The sequence below is a fragment of the Hippopotamus amphibius genome, chromosome X (assembly GCF_030028045.1).
Source record: "Hippopotamus amphibius kiboko isolate mHipAmp2 chromosome X, mHipAmp2.hap2, whole genome shotgun sequence".
Lineage (NCBI taxonomy): Eukaryota > Metazoa > Chordata > Mammalia > Artiodactyla > Hippopotamidae > Hippopotamus > Hippopotamus amphibius.
The window spans coordinates 3,865,878-3,886,671 of NC_080203.1; the positions used below are offsets into that span (position 1 = coordinate 3,865,878).

General features: G+C 58.6%; 2 protein-coding genes across 2 annotated transcripts; both read right to left on the reverse strand.

The window, feature by feature from the left end:
- Positions 1-4,910: 4,910 nt before the first annotated feature.
- Positions 4,911-7,706, reverse strand: LOC130842650 (paraneoplastic antigen Ma6E-like). Its single transcript, XM_057719333.1, has 2 exons — positions 7,229-7,706; positions 4,911-7,102 (listed from the first exon to the last, which is right to left on the reverse strand). The coding sequence occupies exons 1-2, from the start codon at positions 7,704-7,706 to the stop codon at positions 4,911-4,913; spliced, it is 2,670 nt and encodes an 889-aa protein (XP_057575316.1).
- Positions 7,707-15,329: 7,623 nt separating this feature from the next.
- LOC130842652 (paraneoplastic antigen Ma6F-like) lies at positions 15,330-18,125 on the reverse strand. Its single transcript, XM_057719335.1, has 3 exons — positions 17,576-18,125; positions 16,959-17,215; positions 15,330-16,832 (listed from the first exon to the last, which is right to left on the reverse strand). Exons 1-3 carry the CDS (start codon positions 18,123-18,125, stop codon positions 15,330-15,332), a joined length of 2,310 nt encoding a protein of 769 aa, XP_057575318.1.
- Between the last annotated feature and the right edge of the window lie 2,669 nt (positions 18,126-20,794).

Here is a 20,794-nt window from a genome sequence, read left to right on the forward strand (position 1 = left end):
CCTACCCCTTTGACACCAAGCGGTGGCAGATGATGATGCAGTCAGGGCACAAGGAGCCAACATCATGTACAGGGGGACCCTTAACAACCACTGGCACCCTGTGTCCGTGTACTGCTTAGGGAGGGAGTAGAATCACATGGGTCTTGTACTGCCACAGGGTGCCAATGGTTGTGATCACGAGCCTTTTGCCAGAGTCACCTCCAGCTCTCCGTGAAGACAGTGAAATTTCTTGAGGGTCAATGATCCATAAAAGTTAAGTATTCTACATGGTTCTCTTGGTCTGTATGTCCAGCAGGGCAGGGCCTACCAGACCTAGACTGCAGGTGCTTGTAGAACCGACTTCTGTTTAAGTATTTAGTTTTAAAAATCCTGTCTCCCATTTGTACTTAAGCATTATTCTCTTTGGCACAGCCAAATATTTGCAATTATGTTCAATGTTGGGCATTCTGCTGCAAAACAACAAAACCAGGACACAGACAAAAGAAAAACAAAAAATAAACAAAAACACCCCTTGAATCTCCACCCATTGGGAAGATCTTCCCTCCCAATTTTCTTTCAAGGACATTCCTAGGTGTGGCTGAAATGTAATTGCCATTCATTTTCAAATTGCACCCAAGGACCAAGACAATCTATCCAAAAGCCAAGCTTAGGCCTTTTCCTCCTCCTTCATCTGGCTGCACGGAATCATACAGTATGTGTGTGGCCATAGTGTGAGCAGAAGGAGGGGCTCTGGTGTGACTGTGATGGATAACATGAGGGTCTGGGCTGCTACTTACAAAGCTTACTCGTACCTCTGTCCCTGCCCAGGCTGTATTCCAGATACCATTTCCATTCTACAGTGAGTTGCATATCGGCCAACTGACTTTGATTTGACAGAACCCAGCTCATGATGGGAAGTTCCAGACACAGAGTCACTCGGTGTCCCATAGTTAAGCATCTGTCTCTACCAGAGTCTATTTCTACAAAGACAGGGCGGGGGGCGGGGGGGGAGGTGTGTGCAGTTCCACAGACTTGCACATAACTTGCACCAGTATAATCTGAGAGACTCACACCCAAAATTTGCTTTGGATGTGGAGACCAATGACACCACACAAACACAGCAAGAAGTCAATAAATGATTCATTACTTATAGAATCAAGGGTTCTGGGGACTTCCCTGGTGGTCCAGTGGTTAAGAATCTGCACTCCATTCGTGGGTTTGATCCTTGGTCAGGGAACTAAGATCCCACATGCCATGGGGCAACTAAGCCCACATGCTGCAACTACAGAGCATGTGAGCCACAACTAGAGAGCCCCCATGCTCTGGAGCCTGTGTGCAACAACTAGAGAGAAGCTCGTGCTCCACAACAAAGATCCCGCAAGCTGCGAAGATCCCACATACCGCAACGAATATCCCACGTGCTGCAACTAACACCTGACACAGCCAGAAAGATAGATAAATAAATAAATAAATAAATACTTTTTGAAAAAACGGGTTCTTAAGAGAGCAGGACAAGCCTCTCAACCACTTGTGAAGTGACTTGTGAGAGCAAGGAATAGACAGTGGCTAGGAATTTGCCATGGTGAGGAGGTGGGGACAAGGTGAGAGGTCTCATGTGTGGTCAGGGGCATACATTGTTCTAATCTTCCTCTGGTGCCAAAGGAAGGAGCACTCAGGCTTTCTTATCAGTTTGCCCAGATATCAGGCACAAGGGGAAGAGGGAGATCTAGCTCAAACGGAAAGGCCAGATTCTATGAAAATAAGGGATGTGGGTGGTACTCTTCCCTGCACTGCTGGTGCTCTGGGAAATGGAGGTTCTTAGGAGTTGAAATATAAATCTAAAAATGGCCTGTGCTGTGTCTGGTCTTAATTAAGGGAGAGGTTTTGCCAGAAGGAATAAAAATCAAATAAGGCTGAAGGGCAGAACCTGACTGTGGAAAGGGAGAAAAGAGTCACAATAATGTCACCTCGAGTGTAGCAGCTGAGCTTTAGTGAAGTGACACAGGGGGGTCTGTCTGGGCATGAATAGCAATGTTAGATGTCTAAACAGAATAAAAATATTGGCACACTATCACAAGCATCTGGGAGGCAGGAGGTTAGATAACACATAGGGCAGTTTAAGAGGCACCCCTCCCTCACGTTTACCAGAGCTATCAATACAGGTTCACCAGCTCACCAAGGCCTTAGCAGTCATAACTACCCACAAACAAAAAACAGTATATGAAGTGATGAAAGAACTACGGGTCCCAAACTTAAGAAGCCTAGGTCTGCAGTACAGCAATCAGGGCAATCCCGACAGTTCTCATCTACTCACGTTCTACCACTGAACAAGAAAAGGCTCCACGAACTCTGAGCTAAACAAAAAGGCTCTACTGCTCTGCAGGATGTCCCTGCCCCCCCTCCCCCACCTCTTGGGAACGAAGCCCCTTCCCCACGGAGCCCCAGGGCCCAGAGCGGGCAGGTCCGCCGGGGTCCCTCGCGGTTGGAAGGTCGAGCCGCTCTCCCCGCGTGTCCACTGCTCCCGGCCCCGGCCATCCCTGAAGACCAGCGCCCAGGGTCCAGAGACCACCGACACCAGAGCACCCCGCCAAAAGGCCCCTTTGGCTCCTTGCGGGCACCCAGCGCCCTTCCTCTCTCCCGCCTCCGCCGGCACTGCGGCGATGGTGCACACGTGGTCGCGGGGACCGCTTCCGACCCAAACCTGGGGACCCCCCGCGTCCTCCACCCATAGGGGGAAGGGCAGCGCCAGCCCAGGGCACCCGAGTCGGGAGGCCCGGCAAAATTGTGATCCTCGCGCGCCATCTACTGGCCGACGCGGGCAAGCCCGCGGGAGGAGGGCCTCCAAAGCCTCTCAGAGCCCTGTCCCAGGGTAGCCATTTTGCTCTGTGGACGGTCGCATTTCCCAATAAGCACCGCGAGGCAAACGCGGGGCTGTAGGAAATGGCGGCGCGCGCAGGCGCACACGCGCCGGACACAAACGCGCACCCTCCCGAAGCACGCACGCGCAGGCGCACAGGCCAAGGTCCACGCTCAGGGAGGGGTCTCCCGGAGCAGCAGTGCCTTCCACCCTGGCCCATGCCCTCCTCAGCTAGCACCTAGGGCTCCGAGGGCTCCAGGGGTCCAGAGCCAGCCTCTGGGCTGGAAGGGGACATCCCCAGGCCCCGTCTACAGCCTCCCACACACAAGCCTCCCCTCCCGCCTCCTGCCTGCTCCCAGGACACGGGACTGGTGCAGGGGAGTGGGACTGGAAGGGGCTGCCCTGCCCCTCAGGGGGCCGCCCTGTGCGGGACTCAAGGTGGAGGACAGCTCTCCCTGCCCTTCCGCGCCCCCACCCGGGGCCTCAGGGCTTCGGAGCTCCTGCTGGCCAGCCCTGCTTCCCTCTGCCCTCACACACCCCCAGGTCCCCAAATGTCCCTCAGTGCCTAGACCGGGGCTGGCCGCTGTTGGCCAGCAGGGGTGGACGGATCTCAGGCAGGTGGGCAAACACCCCCCCCCCACCCTAGCATCCTGCACCGCACTGCTGGAAGGGGCCTCTGACCTCACGCCCGGACCCTTCTGTGGCCGGCTGGTCCTTGGGATGGCGCACGTGAGCTCCCTGAACCGTCTGGGGGCCCCGAGCCCCACACAGCTGCCAGGGAGGCTGGGGCCTCGGGTGCTGCCTGCTGTCCCTCCCCCGCCCACTCATTCCCGGGGGCTCCGCCGGGTTCCCTGGGACCCAACCAGCCAGGGCCCCGGCCCACAAGGCGCTGTCGCCCGGCGCCGTCCAGCCCAGGAGACCACACAGACCCTCTCGGACCCTGCCGGGACCGTACCCCAGCGCCCACTCGGAGTACCAGGTCACGGTTGCTCCCCCACCCCCGCCTCCACCCCCAGCAGCCCCGTCCCTCCCTTGCCCACAGCAGAGGCCAGACTCAGCTGAAACGTTCAGGGAAATTTACTGAAGAGAAACATGGACTGAAACCATTGAACAGAGGGCATGACAACACACAGAGAAACTTGTAACGGTCACTGGAGCCCACGGGTCCTGGGCCCCTCCTCCCGCGGTCCCCAACGAGGTGCTTCCGCTGCCCCCCCGACCCGGTGGCCCTCCCTCCCCCCACAGTCTCCCTTCCTGAGGGCCCCGCGGGCGGCCTCTTGCCAGGACGACGGGTTCCGGCGATGCCCGCTCAGCCCTCAGGGCCCACATGCCCGGGGCCTGTCACTGCCCTGTGGCGGGCACTGGACAGTCACACAGCAGGGCACGCGCCACCCAGCCAAGGACGCTGCTGAGTCTCGAGGAACAACGGGCTGGGTGACTCAGCAGACCACAGGCGCTGGTCGAGGTCTTCCTTCCCGAGGTCCCATGCTGGGCGCCAGCCGTGGCCTCGTCCGTGCCGTCCTTCCCACCCGCTCCTGGGACTGGGCTCGGGTCTCTGCACTGGGACCCGGGTGGGGGGAACTGCTCGGAGAAGAACACACGCACATCTCCACAAGAACAAGCAGCGCTGGGCCTGCATCTACACCCAGAAAGCACGCGTCGTGCTCACGACACTGGCCCACAGTGGGCAGAGCCTTGGCTGGTGCTGAAGCCCACGGCAGGTGGCTGGGCCCAGGGGTGGCCGCCCGGGTAGGCGGGGACCCCCGGCCCGGGTCCACGCGCACCTCAGGGCTCTGCAGGGGCACGATGGCTAGGGTGTGTGTGTTGGGGGGCAGGGGAACAGGGGCCGGGGTGGGAGGCTCCTTGACACCTGGGTCACTACAAGACCTACATGGACACATCACATTTGGGCTTCCCAGTACAGGAAGCAGCCTGCCCCAGGGGAGGCTGAAGAGGGGTGCCCTCTCCGGAGGGAGGACCAGGCACCTGGAGATGGCCCCTGACATGGGACCAGGAGGTCGCCTGGCCTGATCTACCCTGCCTCTGGGCATGGCGACCCCTGGGCCTGCTGAGCTTACTGGCCCGAGGAGGACTCAGGGGTGCTCCTCTCTGCAGCCCCGTCCTCGCTTCCTAGCTCCTCTGGGGTGGGCTTGAAGCCCTCCCCGGGGGGCTCCTCAGCCTCCCGGTCTCCTGCCTGGGTGAGGCCCTCTGGCTCCCAGCCAGGACCTCCTGAGGGCACTGGGGAAGCCCTGCCCATCTGGGCAGGCATGGGGGCCCCGGGGTCATCTGAGGGTCCTGCCTGACCTAGGCCCGCAGGGCTGGGGGCACATCCATCTTCCTGACTGGCAGCAGAGACCTTGCTGGTCTCCCCAGGGGCAGGGGCTGCCCTGGTGGCACCACGATCTTCAGGGGCAGCCTCACCAGCCCCGGCGCTGCCATCAGCTTCCTCACTGGTCTCTTCACGGGCTGCGGGGGCCTCGGGGCTACCTTCCTCGGAAAGGGCAGCCTGGGCCGCGGTCTCTGCACCGGCCGGGGAGGCCTCGGTTCCATCTGCAGTGGTGCCCTCGGTGATGACCTCGTGGGCCAGGGCGGCCGGGGCACCCCATTCATGGGCCGGGGCGGCTGGGACGGCTGCCAGGTCTCCAACCTCTGCCCGGGCCTCTCCTTCCCCCGGGAACTGCTCACCCGCAGCTGGGCCGGCCTCCCAGGCCTCGGTCTCCCGGATGAGCCACAGCATCCCCACGAAGCCAGGAGGCCTCCTCTCCAGCCGCAGCCTCCTCAGCTTGTGCTGGAGCGTGCGGTTCAGCCGGGCCCGCATCAGCACCTGCCGGGTGCGCGCCCGGTCCGCCATGGCCGGGTGGATGGCCCCCTTCTCCAGGGCTGCCTGCAGCAGGCCCTCCAGGCGCATCACGTACGCAGAGAGGGTCTCCTGGGGCCGCTGGGCACACGTCTCGAACTTCAGCCGAGCGGTCCCCGGGGTGCCCTGGTTCCCAAACGCATGCACCAGCGCGGCCAGGCAGTCCTGGGCAGCCAGGTCGGGATCTTCCTCCAGGAGGCCGCACAGGAGGTCCAGCGCGGGGCCGCCCAAGCTCTCCAGCAGCCTCCGCCTCCTCTCCCTCTCGGACACGTGGCGCCACAGGTACAGCATGTCATTGGCGTTGTCCAGCCAGCTCTCGAAGGACTCTTCCCCGTGGCCCGGCTCTTCCATCCCGGAGAAGGTTCTCAGCTCCTGGTAGCCCATGTTCTCTAGCACGGACTGCAAGGCCAGCCTCCACGGCTGGGTCCAGGCCCCTGCCTCATCCAGGATGCCTGCCACAGCCGCAGCGGCTTCCTCACCTGGAGCCCCCACCTCGCCTGCAGCCCCTGCCCGACTCAGAGATCCTGTCACCCCTGCAACTCCCGTGTCACCTGCAGCTCCCTCCTCGTCTGACATTCCATCTGCAGCCCCTGCCTCGCCTGCGGCTCCCACCTCACCTGCAGCTCCCTCCATACCTGCGGCTCCCGCCTCATCCGCGGCTCCTGCCTCACCTGCAGCCCCTTCCTCATCTGCGGCTCCTGCCTCCCCTGCAGCCCCTTCCTCATCTGCGGCTCCTGGCTCACCTGCAGCCCCTTCCTCATCTGCGGCTCCTGCCTCCCCTGCAGCCCCTTCCTCATCTGCAGCTCCGGCCTCACCTGAGGCTCCTGGCTCACCTGCAGCCCCTTCCTCATCTGCAGCTCCTGCCTCCCCTGCGGCTCCCTCCTCCCCTGCAGCCCCTTCCTCATCTGCAGCTCCTGCCTCACCTGCAGCCCCTTCCTCATCTGCAGCTCCTGCCTCCCCTGCAGCCCCTTCCTCATCTGCGGCTCCTGCCTCCCCTGCAGCCCCTTCCTCATCTGCGGCTCCTGCCTCCCCTGCGGCTCCCTCCTCACCTGAGGCTCCCTCCTCACCTGCAGCCAATTCCTCATCTTCAGCTCCTGCCTCATCTGCGGCTCCCTCCTCCCCTGCAGCCCCTTCCTCATCTGCAGCTCCTGCCTCACCTGCAGCCCCTTCCTCATCTGCAGCTCCTGCCTCTCCTGCGGCTCCTTCCTCACCTGCAGCCCCTTCCTCATCTGCAGTTCCTGCCTCACCTGCAGCCCCTTCCTCATTTGCAGCTCCTGCCTCACCTGCGGCTCCCTCCTCCCCTGCAGCCCCTTCCTCATCTGCAGCTCCTGCCTCACCTGCAGCCCCTTCCTCATCTGCAGCTCCTGCCTCACCTGAGGCTCCCTCCTCCCCTGCAGCCCCTTCCTCATCTGCAGCTCCTGCCTCACCTGCAGCCCCTTCCTCATCTGCAGCTCCTGCCTCACCTGAGGCTCCCTCCTCACCTGCAGCCCCTGCCTCATCTGCAGCTCTTGCCTCACCTGCAGCTCCCTCCATACCTGTGGCTCCTTCCATACCTGCAGCTCCTGCCTCACCTGCAGTTCCTGCCTCACCTCCAGCTCCCGCCTCACCTGAGGCTCCCTCCTCCCCAGCGGCCCCCACCTCTACCGCCCTGCCAACCACTGCTTGTCTCTGGGGCTGTGCAGGGAAATTGGGTCGATCCTGTGAGTCAGTATCATGGACCTGGGGCAGGCAGACCACAGTCCAGGGCCCCCCCTTGCCTGGTATGTGTCTGGGGATCAAGCTTCGGTTCAAATCCTCAGCAAACTCGACCAGGGCAACCTTGGGCCCCAAGTCCTTCCTGAAGACTTTGCCCAGCACTCGGTACCTGCCCAGGGAGCACAGGGCAGCCTGCACGGCCTCCCGGAATTCCTGGTCCTCGCAGTCGTCTGGGATGCCCAGGATGAGCAGACAGTGCTGCGCGTTCACGCCCACCCAGCCGCACCAGTCCCGCAGCATCGCCAGAGCCGTCGCCATCTTCGAGGCCCTGAGAGTGGGAGGACGTGATCAAACAGGTGTGCACAGACTGTCGAAGTGTGGGAATCGGCCTGTGAGTGTAAAGAGGAGAGGATCATGTTTGTGCCACACAGCCCGCCCTACTGCCCCTCCCTGCCCTGTTTTGTTTATTTGATTTTAAGAAACTTTTTTGATCCATTAAATAACTTCAAGATAGAAGGCTAGTCACCTTTTCTACATTTCTGGCATGAGTTTTAGGAAGTTGCCTCTTTCCCAAGGAATTATTCAAGTTTGCAGATTCTTTGGCATACACATTTCCATAATATCCCTATAGTCTCTGTCCATAATCTGCTTTCTAGCACTGATTTCCTCTCTTACTTCAGTCAACTCATTTCAGGTTTCCTTTGCTCTCCTTCTTCTAGCATCTCTAAATGGACTGTTAGGTCACTGATTTTATGTCCTGACTCTTTTCTAACACAAGCATTTAGAGCAATACATGTTCCTCCTATCACTTCTTTCGCTGCCTCCCACTAATTGTAGGAAGCTGTGTTCTTTTATTATTCAGTGTGAGGTATTTTCTAAGTCCCTTTGTGATTTTTTTCTTTGATCCGTGGGTTTCCCAATATTGAAAGATATATTATCATTATTAACGTCAAAGAAAGCTCCCCTGTGATGAGAGAACTTATGTAAAATCGCAATACTTTTAAATGCATGGAGACTTTTTTACAGCTCTGGTATGGTGTCTCCAAGTGAATGCACAGAGCACCCTTGCAAAGCATCTGTATATTTTGTGTGGGGGCCAGGGCCGTAACCTTCCCACTACTGCAATTCCTGTGCCACCTGGAAGGAGGCGACCTGGAGCCTCTCACGTCCTACTGCTGTGGGACAGAGCCCCTACCTGAACCCCCACAAATCCACCTGCCACGGCCAACAACCTCCACCAGATCACAGCAGCCTCAGTGCCTCCCCTTCTCAGAATCACTCGCACGCCTCGTGGCCAAGCGGCTCCTTGCCGCCCCGCCCCCCGCCCGCCCGCCCACCCGCCACTCCACGTCCCCACTCCCCCCTCCCCCCAACCAGCTGCTGGCACTCTGCTCCACGCCCTGGAAGCAGGGCGCCCCCGCACGCTTAGAGAGCAGACGTGCCCTCTCACCTCCGCGCAAGGGGGAGCCCTCCCACGAGCCGCCTCAGCGCCAGGAGCTTTCGCCTCTCACACCCCAGATGCAGGCCACCCCTCTTGCCTCACGCCACCCGGGGGCCGGAGCCCCCTTCCGGCCACGAGCGTCCCCCCCCAGCCCCCTCACGCGTAGCTCGTAGCTCCCCTAACGCCTCCCGCACCCACGCCAGGGAGTCCTCCCCATCGACCCCCCGCAGCCAGGAGCTCCCCCTGCCTCGCGCCACACGCGGCAGCCGTTAGCCCTCCCCTCATGTCTCGGCGTGGGGGCCCCGCTCTCCCGCCCTCCCCACCCCGGCAGCCAGCAGTCCTCTCCTCAGGTTCCCAAAGCCGGCTCTCTCGGCAGGAAGCCCTCCCCTCCGAGCCCCACACACGCTCAGCCATTTGCCCCACCCTAGGCACCCCCACACCAGAACGCCCCCCACCAGCCACCCCGGCAGCCAGCCATCCTCCCCTCAGACCCTCCCAGTGGGGGCCCCGTCCCTCAGCCCCCCTTCAGCCCCCCGCCCTCTGCTGCTGCACCCCCACCCCCAAGAGAGTAGACGTTAGGCCTCCCCCCGCCTCCACTCCTCGCCGGGGCAGCGAAGGCATCCCTACCCAAGGCCCCGGGAAGCGCGGACTCCAGCCCCCAGCCAAGCCCCCGGCCTGTCTGCTTACTTCCTCCGACTCTGTGGACGACTCTGGAGTCCCGCTCGAAAGGGTGTGAGGAGCTCGGCTCAGCAGGGCAGCCAGGAACTGTGCAGCGGACGGTCCCAAGCACTCTGTGCGAATGCCGCGTGGGTTTCCCAGAAGCCCCAGGAAGATGAGGGGGGAAAGGTCTAGGTGCCTCTTCACAAGGAAAATGATTGGACCAGAAGAGCACTTGAGGAGGCACTTTGCTACTGTGGCAACAGGGGGTGAGCACTAAGGACTTGATGTCCCAAGGTCTGGCGCCTCCTGAAGCAAAAGCCACGCCCATTGGCCGTCCACCAATAAAAAGGCCTCCCTGCGAGGAGGCGGAGTTGGAGGAGTAAACTTGGAGATGGAGAACCCCTTGCGGCAAATTGGTCAATTTGTCTTTATAGTTTGTTTGCTACTGTGATTCATCATGTCACAAAGCTATTCTTTACATTTACTGATTTCTTGTCTAGTTGTATCCACTAGCCATCTTCTCACATGGCAGAAGACGATGAGCGAGCCCTCAGGGGTCTCTTTAACAGGGCACTAATCTCGTTTAGGAGGGCTCCACCCTCATGGGCTAATCACTTCCCAAAGACCCCTACCTCCAAATCCCATGACTTTGGGGGTTGGAATTTAACAGGTGAATTGGGGGGGGGGGGCGGGTACGAATAGTCACTCCATAGCATTGTCTGTCCATCTATTTTTGTTCCTATGTTCCCCTTTTCCTGCCTGAAATAATTTTCTAAATTACATTTTAACTTATCTACTGCCCTTTAGGCAATTTTCACTTTGCATTACTCTAGACAGTCTAATATACAAGTCCCCTACATATGAAAATTGTCTGTTCCGAGAGCGTTGGTAAGTCCAATTTGTTCACAAGTCCAACAAAGTCAGCCTAGGTACCCAACTCACACAGTCGGCTGTATAGCACTATATTGTAATAGGTTTATAATGCTTTTCACACAAATAATACATACAAAACAAACACAAAAAATAAACATTTTTAATCTTACAGCACGGTACCTTGAAAAGTACGGTAGTACAGTACAACAGCTGGCATCCAGGGGTTGGCATCACGTGAACAGGCAAGAAGAGTTACTGACTGGAGGAGGGAGGGGAGGTGGGAGATGGTAGAGCTGGAGGACCATCAGCAATAGGAGACGGAAGACAAGCTGCCATTCCACTCATGCCTGACACTGATGGCACAGGTTCTGGCTCCTTGCTGGATTCAATTGCATCTACTCTCTTGAAAAAACGACCCAGTGAAGTCTGGGCAGTAGCTCTTTTTTTCTCGTCATGACACAGTAGCACCGGACTGCTTTCTGAATGGCGGCTGCAATCTTCATGTACCATCCTACATTCGGGTCTTGTGCCTCAAAAACTAACAGTGCCTCCTCAAATACAGAAAATCCCCTTGCCATCTCCTGTGTCGTGAATCTCTCCGGTTCTTCGGTTACTTCTTCTTCCTCTTGTCTCTCTTCATCCTTTCTCTGGGCCTCCAATTCCATCATTGTCGCTTGGCACTTGTTAGCAGTACCAGCTACATCACCGCTGCTTTTACGCTTGCTTCCAGACATCCTGGGCTTGAAAGAAAGACACCGTGCTACTGCACTTTATACCGTACTGTACAGCAGAGTACACAAAAGCACAGCCACTTGTAGAGGATGCATGCACATGACAATGTACGCCAGACACGTGCACTAACTTACATGATTGGACGTGCGAACGTGTGTTTGCATCTTTGAAAGTTCACAGCTTGAAGGTTCATATGTAAGGGACTTACTGTATATCCTTTTCACCATCTGGTTGTGGTTAACATTGCACCACTTCACATACATGTAAGAACCTTTCTACCACATAGATTCATCCATCACCCCTCTACCCCATCTTTTATGCTGTAGTGGCCATGTGTATTATGTCTACATAGATTATAAAACCTATAATATACGGTTATAACTTTTACTTTAAATAGTCACGTGTCTAATGAAGAAATTAAGAGCAACTAAGTGTTGTTTAATGTTTAAAAGTTTACCCACACATTTACCATTTCTGGTGTGCTTCCTCTCTACCCTAAGATCAACTTTTCCCTCTACTAGCATGTGTCTTCAGGTGGAAAGACCTCCTTTAGCATTTCTTTTAGTGCAGATCAGTTGGTGAATTCTCTTAGTTTTCCTCTATTTCAAAAGGTCCTTCTTTTACCTTCATTTTTTTATATATTTATTTATTTAGCTCTTGGCTGTGTTGGGTGTTTGTCGCTGCGAGTGGACTTTCCCTAGTTGCGGAGAGCAGGGGCTACCCCTTGTTGGGGTGCTCGGGCTTCTCTTGTTGCAGAGCATGGGCTCTAGGCACACAGGCTTCAGTGGTTGTGGCACATGGGCTCAGCAGCTGTGGCTCGTGGACTCTAGAGCACAGGCTCCGTAGTGGCGGCACACGGGCTTAGTTGCTCCGCAGAACGTGGGATCTTCCTGGACCAGGGCTCAAACCCGTTTCCCCTGCATTGGCAGGCGGGTTCCTAACCACTGCGCCACCAGGGAAGTCCCTACCTTCATTCTTAAAGGATCTTTTCCCTGAATATAGATAGAGTCCTGAGTTGAAAGTTATTTCTTGTTGTTGTTCAGCATTCTAAAATGTTCTACTGTCTCCTGGTTTTCATTGCTTCTGATGAGAACTCTAGGTTTTCTTATTCATGTTCTCCCATATATAGTGCTTCATCTAACTCAGACTGCTTTCAAGACTTTCTCTTTATTGTTTGTTTTCAGTAGTTTGACCATGATGTGTCTATATGCGGTTTCTCTTTGTACTTACTCTACTTGGGGTTCACTGAACTTCTTGAATTTGTAAATTATGTCTATCTGCAAATTTTGGAGAGGTCAGTCATTATTCCTTCCGGTAGTTTTTCTTCCCTGTTCTCCCTCTTCTTTTCTGGGATCCCAACTACACGTGTTAGATCTCTATATACTGTTCCAGAGCTCGCTGAGGTTTTCTTGGTTCGCTTTGCCTTTGTTTAGAAAAGTCTTTTTCCCTCCCACTTTCTCAGAATGGATCATCTCTATTGATCTATCTTCCAACAAGTAACATGAAGCCTCTAAATATTCATAACTATTAACAAACACTAACGTTAAAAGAAGGATGGAGTAGGAGGAACCAATAAAGGGCCCTGTAAAGAGCTGTCAAGTTCCAAGAGCAAGTGCTGCCCCTAAGCCTGGGCTAGGGAGCACTTAATGCAGTGGGAGATCAGATGGCCTCTGCAGAAACCTATTCCATCGTGGTGCTTAGTAGCACACAAGACAAGCAGACTGGCCAGTGGAAGCACAAAGGGGATTAGCTGAAGGACGGCGGGTGTCCCATCGGCATTCGGGCAGGGCTGCAGAGCCAGGCCCGGAGGCTCTGCAGAGAGGAACGAGGCTCTGAAGCACGCCACGGTGCTGGGCTGGCGAAGGCACGCCTTCAGCTCCCTCCCTCCCACCACTGAGCACAGACACTGTGGTCTGCACCACCCACGTGGGACTCGGGTGCTGCCATGACAACCATGGCCGCCACCGCTTCTTGAGAAACAGGTCTGATTGCCCCTGCCGCCACCTGCCCACCTGAGTGGGATCTGTGTGACCCCCGCTCTTCCCAGCTCTGGCCCCAGGCTCAGCTGGCAGCAGGCACATCTGATTGATGGGTCCCGGTCCTGTGCCCACATCTGGCTGCAAGGGAACTTGGGAGACTGCACACCTGGTATCTTCTGCTCCTCTTGTGGGAGGTGAGCTCAGCCGCATAAAGTGGCAAATTCCCGGGACGGAAGGAATGAAAAGTGTCCACTGCCCTTAGCATGAAACCCAGTTCCCCACATCCCTGAACGTTACCCCTTCAGAGGGCACCCCTGCCCACCACCCCCCACGCGACTGGGCCTTCGCCCTGTGCACGTCACCAGCCCGGTCCTTTCTTCTCCTCGAGAGCACATCTGTTTGCAGGTAGAGCTGGTGTGGGGATGTCTGTGCCCGCTCTCCCAGAAACCCCACAAGTGTCCAGGCTCGGTTTTCAGCTGCTTGGTAAGCGCTCGCTGTTGTTCCAGTTTAGGATCTCTCAAGTTAAAATATATTTGGGGGGCCTTCCCTGGTAATCCAGTGGTGAAGCCTTCGCCTTCCCAATGCAGGGGGTGAGGGTTCCATCCCTGGTCAGGGAGCTAAGATCTCATATGCCTCATGGCCAAAAATCCAGAACAAAACACAGAAGCAATATTGTAGCAAATTCAATAAAGACTTTAAACATGGTCCACTCCCAAAAAAACAAAAACAAAAACAAAAACAAAACAAAAGAAAACAAAACAAAACAAAAACCTTAAAACAATTATGTAAAAAAAAATACACTTGGGCTTTTCCACAACTCTATCAGTCTAATACCGGCTTTCTCATGGAGGAGGCCGGAGACCACCCGGGCAGGACAGTTCCTTGTTTCGAGGCTCCACTCCGCGCATCATGCCCATCGAGCGGTCCTGGATCCCAGGCACCGGATGCCTGTGGCACCGGCCCCCAGTGAAGGGGAAAGCCAGGATCACCCCACCCATTTTCAAAACACATAGGACACACAACCATCCCAGCATGAGAACAAATTGAACCCCAACACTTCACACTTAACCTATAAAATAGAAGAAAAGCCCTCAGCATGTCCCGCTCTGCAGAGTGCCTACCCTACCCTCTCACTGGAGAGGTCTCCCACGGGTGCTGAGCAGGAACCCTACTCTGATCCCCCCGCCCCCAACCCCCAGCAGCCCTGCCCCTCGATTGCCCACAGCAGAGGCCAGACACAGATGAAACTTTCAGGAAAATTTATGGACGAGAAACATGGACTGAAACCATTGAAGAGAGGGCATGACAACACAGAGAGAGACTTGTAACGGTCACTGGAGCCCACGGGTCCCGGCCCCCTCCTCCCGGGGTCCCCAACGAGGTGCTTCCGCTGCCCCCCCGACCCGGTGGCCCTCCCTCCCCCCACAGTCTCCCTTCCTGAGGGCCCCGCGGGCGGCCTCTCGCCAGGACGACGGGCTCCGGCGATGCCCGCTCCCCCCCGGGGCCCCCATGCCCGGGGCCTGGCCCTGCCCTGTGGCGGGCACTGGACACTCACACAGCAGGGCACGCGCCACCCAGCCGAGGACGCCGCTGAGTCTCGAGGAACAACGGGCTGGGTGACTCAGCAGACCACAGGCGCTGGTCGAGGTCTTCCTTCCCGAGGTCCCATGCTGGGCGCCAGCCGTGGCCTCGTCCTTGCCGTCCTTCCCACCCGCTCCTGGGACTGGGCTCGGGTCTCTGCGCTGGGACCGGGGTGGGGGGAACTGCTCGGAGAAGAACACACGCACATCTCCACAAGAACAAGCAGCGCTGGGCCTGCATCTACACCCAGAAAGCACGCGTCGTGCTCACGACACTGGCCCACAGTGGGCAGAGCCTTGACTGGTGCTGAAGCCCACGGCAGGTGGCTGGGCCCAGGGGTGGCCGCCCGGGTAGGCGGGGACCCCCGGCCCGGGTCCACGCGCACCTCAGGGCTCTGCAGGGGCACAATGGCTAGGGTGTGTGTGTTGGGGGGGAGGGGAACAGGGGCCGGGGTGGGAGGCTCCTTGACACCTGGGTCACTACAAGACCTACATGGACACATCACATTTGGGCTTCCCAGTACAGGAAGCAGCCTGCCCCAGGGGAGGCTGAAGAGGGGTCCCCTCTCCGGAGGGAGGACCAGGCACCTGGAGATGGCCCCTGACATGGGACCAGGAGGTCGCCTGGCCTGATCTACCCTGCCTCTGGGCATGGCGACCCCTGGGCCTGCTGAGCTTACTGGCCCGAGGAGGACTCAGGGGTGCTCCTCTCTGCAGCCCCGTCCTCGCTTCCTAGCTCCTCTGGGGTGGGCTTGAAGCCCTCCCCGGGGGGCTCCTCAGCCTCCCGGTCTCCTGCCTGGGTGAGGCCCTCTGGCTCCCAGCCAGGACCTCCTGAGGGCACTGGGGAAGCCCTGCCCATCTGGGCAGGCATGGGGGCCCCGGGGTCATCTGAGGGTCCTGCCTGACCTAGGCCCGCAGGGCTGGGGGCACATCCATCTTCCTGACTGGCAGCAGAGACCTTGCTGGTCTCCCCAGGGGCAGGGGCTGCCCTGGTGGCACCACGATCTTCAGGGGCAGCCTCACCAGCCCCGGCGCTGCCATCAGCTTCCTCACTGGTCTCTTCACGGGCTGCGGGGGCCTCGGGGCTACCTTCCTCGGAAAGGGCAGCCTGGGCCGCGGTCTCTGCACCGGCCGGGGAGGCCTCGGTTCCATCTGCAGTGGTGCCCTCGGTGATGACCTCGTGGGCCAGGGCGGCCGGGGCACCCCATTCATGGGCCGGGGCGGCTGGGACGGCTGCCAGGTCTCCAACCTCTGCCCGGGCCTCTCCTTCCCCCGGGAACTGCTCACCCGCAGCTGGGCCGGCCTCCCAGGCCTCGGTCTCCCGGATGAGCCACAGCATCCCCACGAAGCCAGGAGGCCTCCTCTCCAGCCGCAGCCTCCTCAGCTTGTGCTGGAGCGTGCGGTTCAGCCGGGCCCGCATCAGCACCTGCCGGGTGCGCGCCCGGTCCGCCATGGCCGGGTGGATGGCCCCCTTCTCCAGGGCTGCCTGCAGCAGGCCCTCCAGGCGCATCACGTACGCAGAGAGGGTCTCCTGGGGCCGCTGGGCACACGTCTCGAACTTCAGCCGAGCGGTCCCCGGGGTGCCCTGGTTCCCAAACGCATGCACCAGCGCGGCCAGGCAGTCCTGGGCAGCCAGGTCGGGATCTTCCTCCAGGAGGCCGCACAGGAGGTCCAGCGCGGGGCCGCCCAAGCTCTCCAGCAGCCTCCGCCTCCTCTCCCTCTCGGACACGTGGCGCCACAGGTACAGCATGTCATTGGCGTTGTCCAGCCAGCTCTCGAAGGACTCTTCCCCGTGGCCCGGCTCTTCCATCCCGGAGAAGGTTCTCAGCTCCTGGTAGCCCATGTTCTCTAGCACGGACTGCAAGGCCAGCCTCCACGGCTGGGTCCAGGCCCCTGCCTCATCCAGGACGCCTGCCACGCCCGCAGCGGCTTCCTCACCTGGAGCCCCCGCCTCGCCTGCAGCCCCTGCCCGACTCAGAGATCCTGTCACCCCTGCAACTCCCGTGTCACCTGCAGCTCCCTCCTCGTCTGACATTCCATCTGCAGCCCCTGCCTCGCCTGCGGCTCCCACCTCACCTGCAGCTCCCTCCATACCTGCGGCTCCCGCCTCACCTGAGGCTCCTGGCTCACCTGCAGCCCCTTCCTCATCTGCGGCTCCTGCCTCCCCTGCAGCCCCTTCCTCATCTGCGGCTCCTGCCTCCCCTGCAGCCTCTTCCTCATCTGCAGCTCCTGCCTCCCCTGCGGCTCCCTCCTCACCTGTGGCTCTCTCCTCCCCTGCAGCCCCTTCCCCATCTGCAGCTCCGGCCTCACCTGAGGCTCCTGGCTCACCTGCAGCCCCTTCCTCATCTGCAGCTCCTGCCTCCCCTGCGGCTCCCTCCTCCCCTGCAGCCCCTTCCTCATCTGCAGCTCCTGCCTCACCTGCAGCCCCTTCCTCATCTGCAGCTCCTGCCTCCCCTGCAGCCCCTTCCTCATCTGCGGCTCCTGCCTCCCCTGCAGCCCCTTCCTCATCTGCGGCTCCTGCCTCCCCTGCGGCTCCCTCCTCACCTGAGGCTCCCTCCTCACCTGCAGCCAATTCCTCATCTTCAGCTCCTGCCTCATCTGCGGCTCCCTCCTCCCCTGCAGCCCCTTCCTCATCTGCAGCTCCTGCCTCACCTGCAGCCCCTTCCTCATCTGCAGCTCCTGCCTCTCCTGCGGCTCCTTCCTCACCTGGAGCCCCTTCCTCATCTGCAGTTCCTGCCTCACCTGCAGCCCCTTCCTCATTTGCAGCTCCTGCCTCACCTGCGGCTCCCTCCTCCCCTGCAGCCCCTTCCTCATCTGCAGCTCTTGCCTCACCTGCAGCCCCTTCCTCATCTGCAGCTCCTGCCTCACCTGAGGCTCCCTCCTCACCTGCAGCCCCTTCCTCATCTGCACCTCCTGCCTCACCTGAGGCTCCCTCCTCACCTGCAGCCCCTGCCTCATCTGCAGCTCCTGCCTCACCTGCAGCTCCCTCCATACCTGTGGCTCCTTCCATACCTGCAGCTCCTGCCTCACCTGCAGTTCCTGCCTCACCTCCAGCTCCCGCCTCACCTGAGGCTCCCTCCTCCCCAGCGGCCCCCACCTCTACCGCCCTGCCAACCACTGCTTGTCTCTGGGGCTGTGCAGGGAAATTGGGTCGATCCTGTGAGTCAGTATCATGGACCTGGGGCAGGCAGACCACAGTCCAGGGCCCCCCCTTGCCTGGTATGTGTCTGGGGATCAAGCTTCGGTTCAAATCCTCAGCAAACTCGACCAGGGCAACCTTGGGCCCCAAGTCCTTCCTGAAGACTTTGCCCAGCACTCGGTACCTGCCCAGGGAGCACAGGGCAGCCTGCACGGCCTCCCGGAATTCCTGGTCCTCGCAGTCGTCTGGGATGCCCAGGATGAGCAGACAGTGCTGCGCGTTCACACCCACCCAGCCGCACCAGTCCCGCAGCATCGCCAGAGCCGTCGCCATCTTCGAGGCCCTGAGAGTGGGAGGACGTGATCAAACAGGTGTGCACAGACTGTCGAAGTGTGGGAATCGGCCTGTGAGTGTAAAGAGGAGAGGATCATGTTTGTGCCACACAGCCCGCCCTACTGCCCCTCCCTGCCCTGTTTTGTTTATTTGATTTTAAGAAACTTTTTTGATCCATTAAATAACTTCAAGATAGAAGGCTAGTCACCTTTTCTACATTTCTGGCATGAGTTTTAGGAAGTTGCCTCTTTCCCAAGGAATTATTCAAGTTTGCAGATTCTTTGGCATACACATTTCCATAATATCCCTATAGTCTCTTTTGCACGTGCGTGTGATCAGTAGTGTTAGCCCTCTTGCACTCCTGACACCGGTGATTAGCGTTCTTCCTATTTTCCCCTGATTGGTCTTTCTAGGGCATTCTCAGTTTTGTTGCTCTTTTTGAAAACGAGCATATGGCTGTGTTCATTGTGTCCATAATCTGCTTTCTAGCACTGATTTCCTCTCTTACTTCAGTCAACTCATTTCAGGTTTCCTTTGCTCTCCTTCTTCTAGCATCTCTAAATGGACTGTTAGGTCACTGATTTTATGTCCTGACTCTTTTCTAACACAAGCATTTAGAGCAATACATGTTCCTCCTATCACTTCTTTCGCTGCCTCCCACTAATTGTAGGAAGCTGTGTTCTTTTATTATTCAGTGTGAGGTATTTTCTAAGTCCCTTTGTGATTTTTTTCTTTGATCCGTGGGTTTCCCAATATTGAAAGATATATTATCATTATTAACGTCAAAGAAAGCTCCCCTGTGATGAGAGAACTTATGTAAAATCGCAATACTTTTAAATGCATGGAGACTTTTTTACAGCTCTGGTATGGTGTCTCCAAGTGAATGCACAGAGCACCCTTGCAAAGCATCTGTATATTTTGTGTGGGGGCCAGGGCCGTAACCTTCCCACTACTGCAATTCCTGTGCCACCTGGAAGGAGGCGACCTGGAGCCTCTCACGTCCTACTGCTGTGGGACAGAGCCCCTACCTGAACCCCCACAAATCCACCTGCCACGGCCAACAACCTCCACCAGATCACAGCAGCCTCAGTGCCTCCCCTTCTCAGAATCACTCGCACGCCTCGTGGCCAAGCGGCTCCTTGCCGCCCCGCCCCCCGCCCGCCCGCCCACCCGCCACTCCACGTCCCCACTCCCCCCTCCCCCCAACCAGCTGCTGGCACTCTGCTCCACGCCCTGGAAGCAGGGCGCCCCCGCACGCTTAGACAGCAGACGTGCCCTCTCACCTCCGCGCAAGGGGGAGCCCTCCCACGAGCCGCCTCAGCGCCAGGAGCTTTCGCCTCTCACACCCCAGATGCAGGCCACCCCTCTTGCCTCACGCCACCCGGGGGCCGGAGCCCCCTTCCGGCCACGAGCGTCCCCCCCCAGCCCCCTCACGCGTAGCTCGTAGCTCCCCTAACGCCTCCCGCACCCACGCCAGGGAGTCCTCCCCATCGACCCCCCGCAGCCAGGAGCTCCCCCTGCCTCGCGCCACACGCGGCAGCCGTTAGCCCTCCCCTCATGTCTCGGCGTGGGGGCCCCGCTCTCCCGCCCTCCCCACCCCGGCAGCCAGCAGTCCTCTCCTCAGGTTCCCAAAGCCGGCTCTCTCGGCAGGAAGCCCTCCCCTCCGAGCCCCACACACGCTCAGCCATTTGCCCCACCCTAGGCACCCCCACACCAGAACGCCCCCCACCAGCCACCCCGGCAGCCAGCCATCCTCCCCTCAGACCCTCCCAGTGGGGGCCCCGTCCCTCAGCCCCCCTTCAGCCCCCCGCCCTCTGCTGCTGCACCCCCACCCCCAAGAGAGTAGACGTTAGGCCTCCCCCCGCCTCCACTCCTCGCCGGGGCAGCGAAGGCATCCCTACCCAAGGCCCCGGGAAGCGCGGACTCCAGCCCCCAGCCAAGCCCCCGGCCTGTCTGCTTACTTCCTCCGACTCTGTGGACGACTCTGGAGTCCCGCTCGAAAGGGTGTGAGGAGCTCGGCTCAGCAGGGCAGCCAGGAACTGTGCAGCGGACGGTCCCAAGCACTCTGTGCGAATGCCGCGTGGGTTTCCCAGAAGCCCCAGGAAGATGAGGGGGGAAAGGTCTAGGTGCCTCTTCACAAGGAAAATGATTGGACCAGAAGAGCACTTGAGGAGGCACTTTGCTACTGTGGCAACAGGGGGTGAGCACTAAGGACTTGATGTCCCAAGGTCTGGCGCCTCCTGAAGCAAAAGCCACGCCCATTGGCCGTCCACCAATAAAAAGGCCTCCCTGCGAGGAGGCGGAGTTGGAGGAGTAAACTTGGAGATGGAGAACCCCTTGCGGCAAATTGGTCAATTTGTCTTTATAGTTTGTTTGCTACTGTGATTCATCATGTCACAAAGCTATTCTTTACATTTACTGATTTCTTGTCTAGTTGTATCCACTAGCCATCTTCTCACATGGCAGAAGACGATGAGCGAGCCCTCAGGGGTCTCTTTAACAGGGCACTAATCTCGTTTAGGAGGGCTCCACCCTCATGGGCTAATCACTTCCCAAAGACCCCTACCTCCAAATCCCATGACTTTGGGGGTTGGAATTTAACAGGTGAATTGGGGGGGGGGGGCGGGTACGAATAGTCACTCCATAGCATTGTCTGTCCATCTATTTTT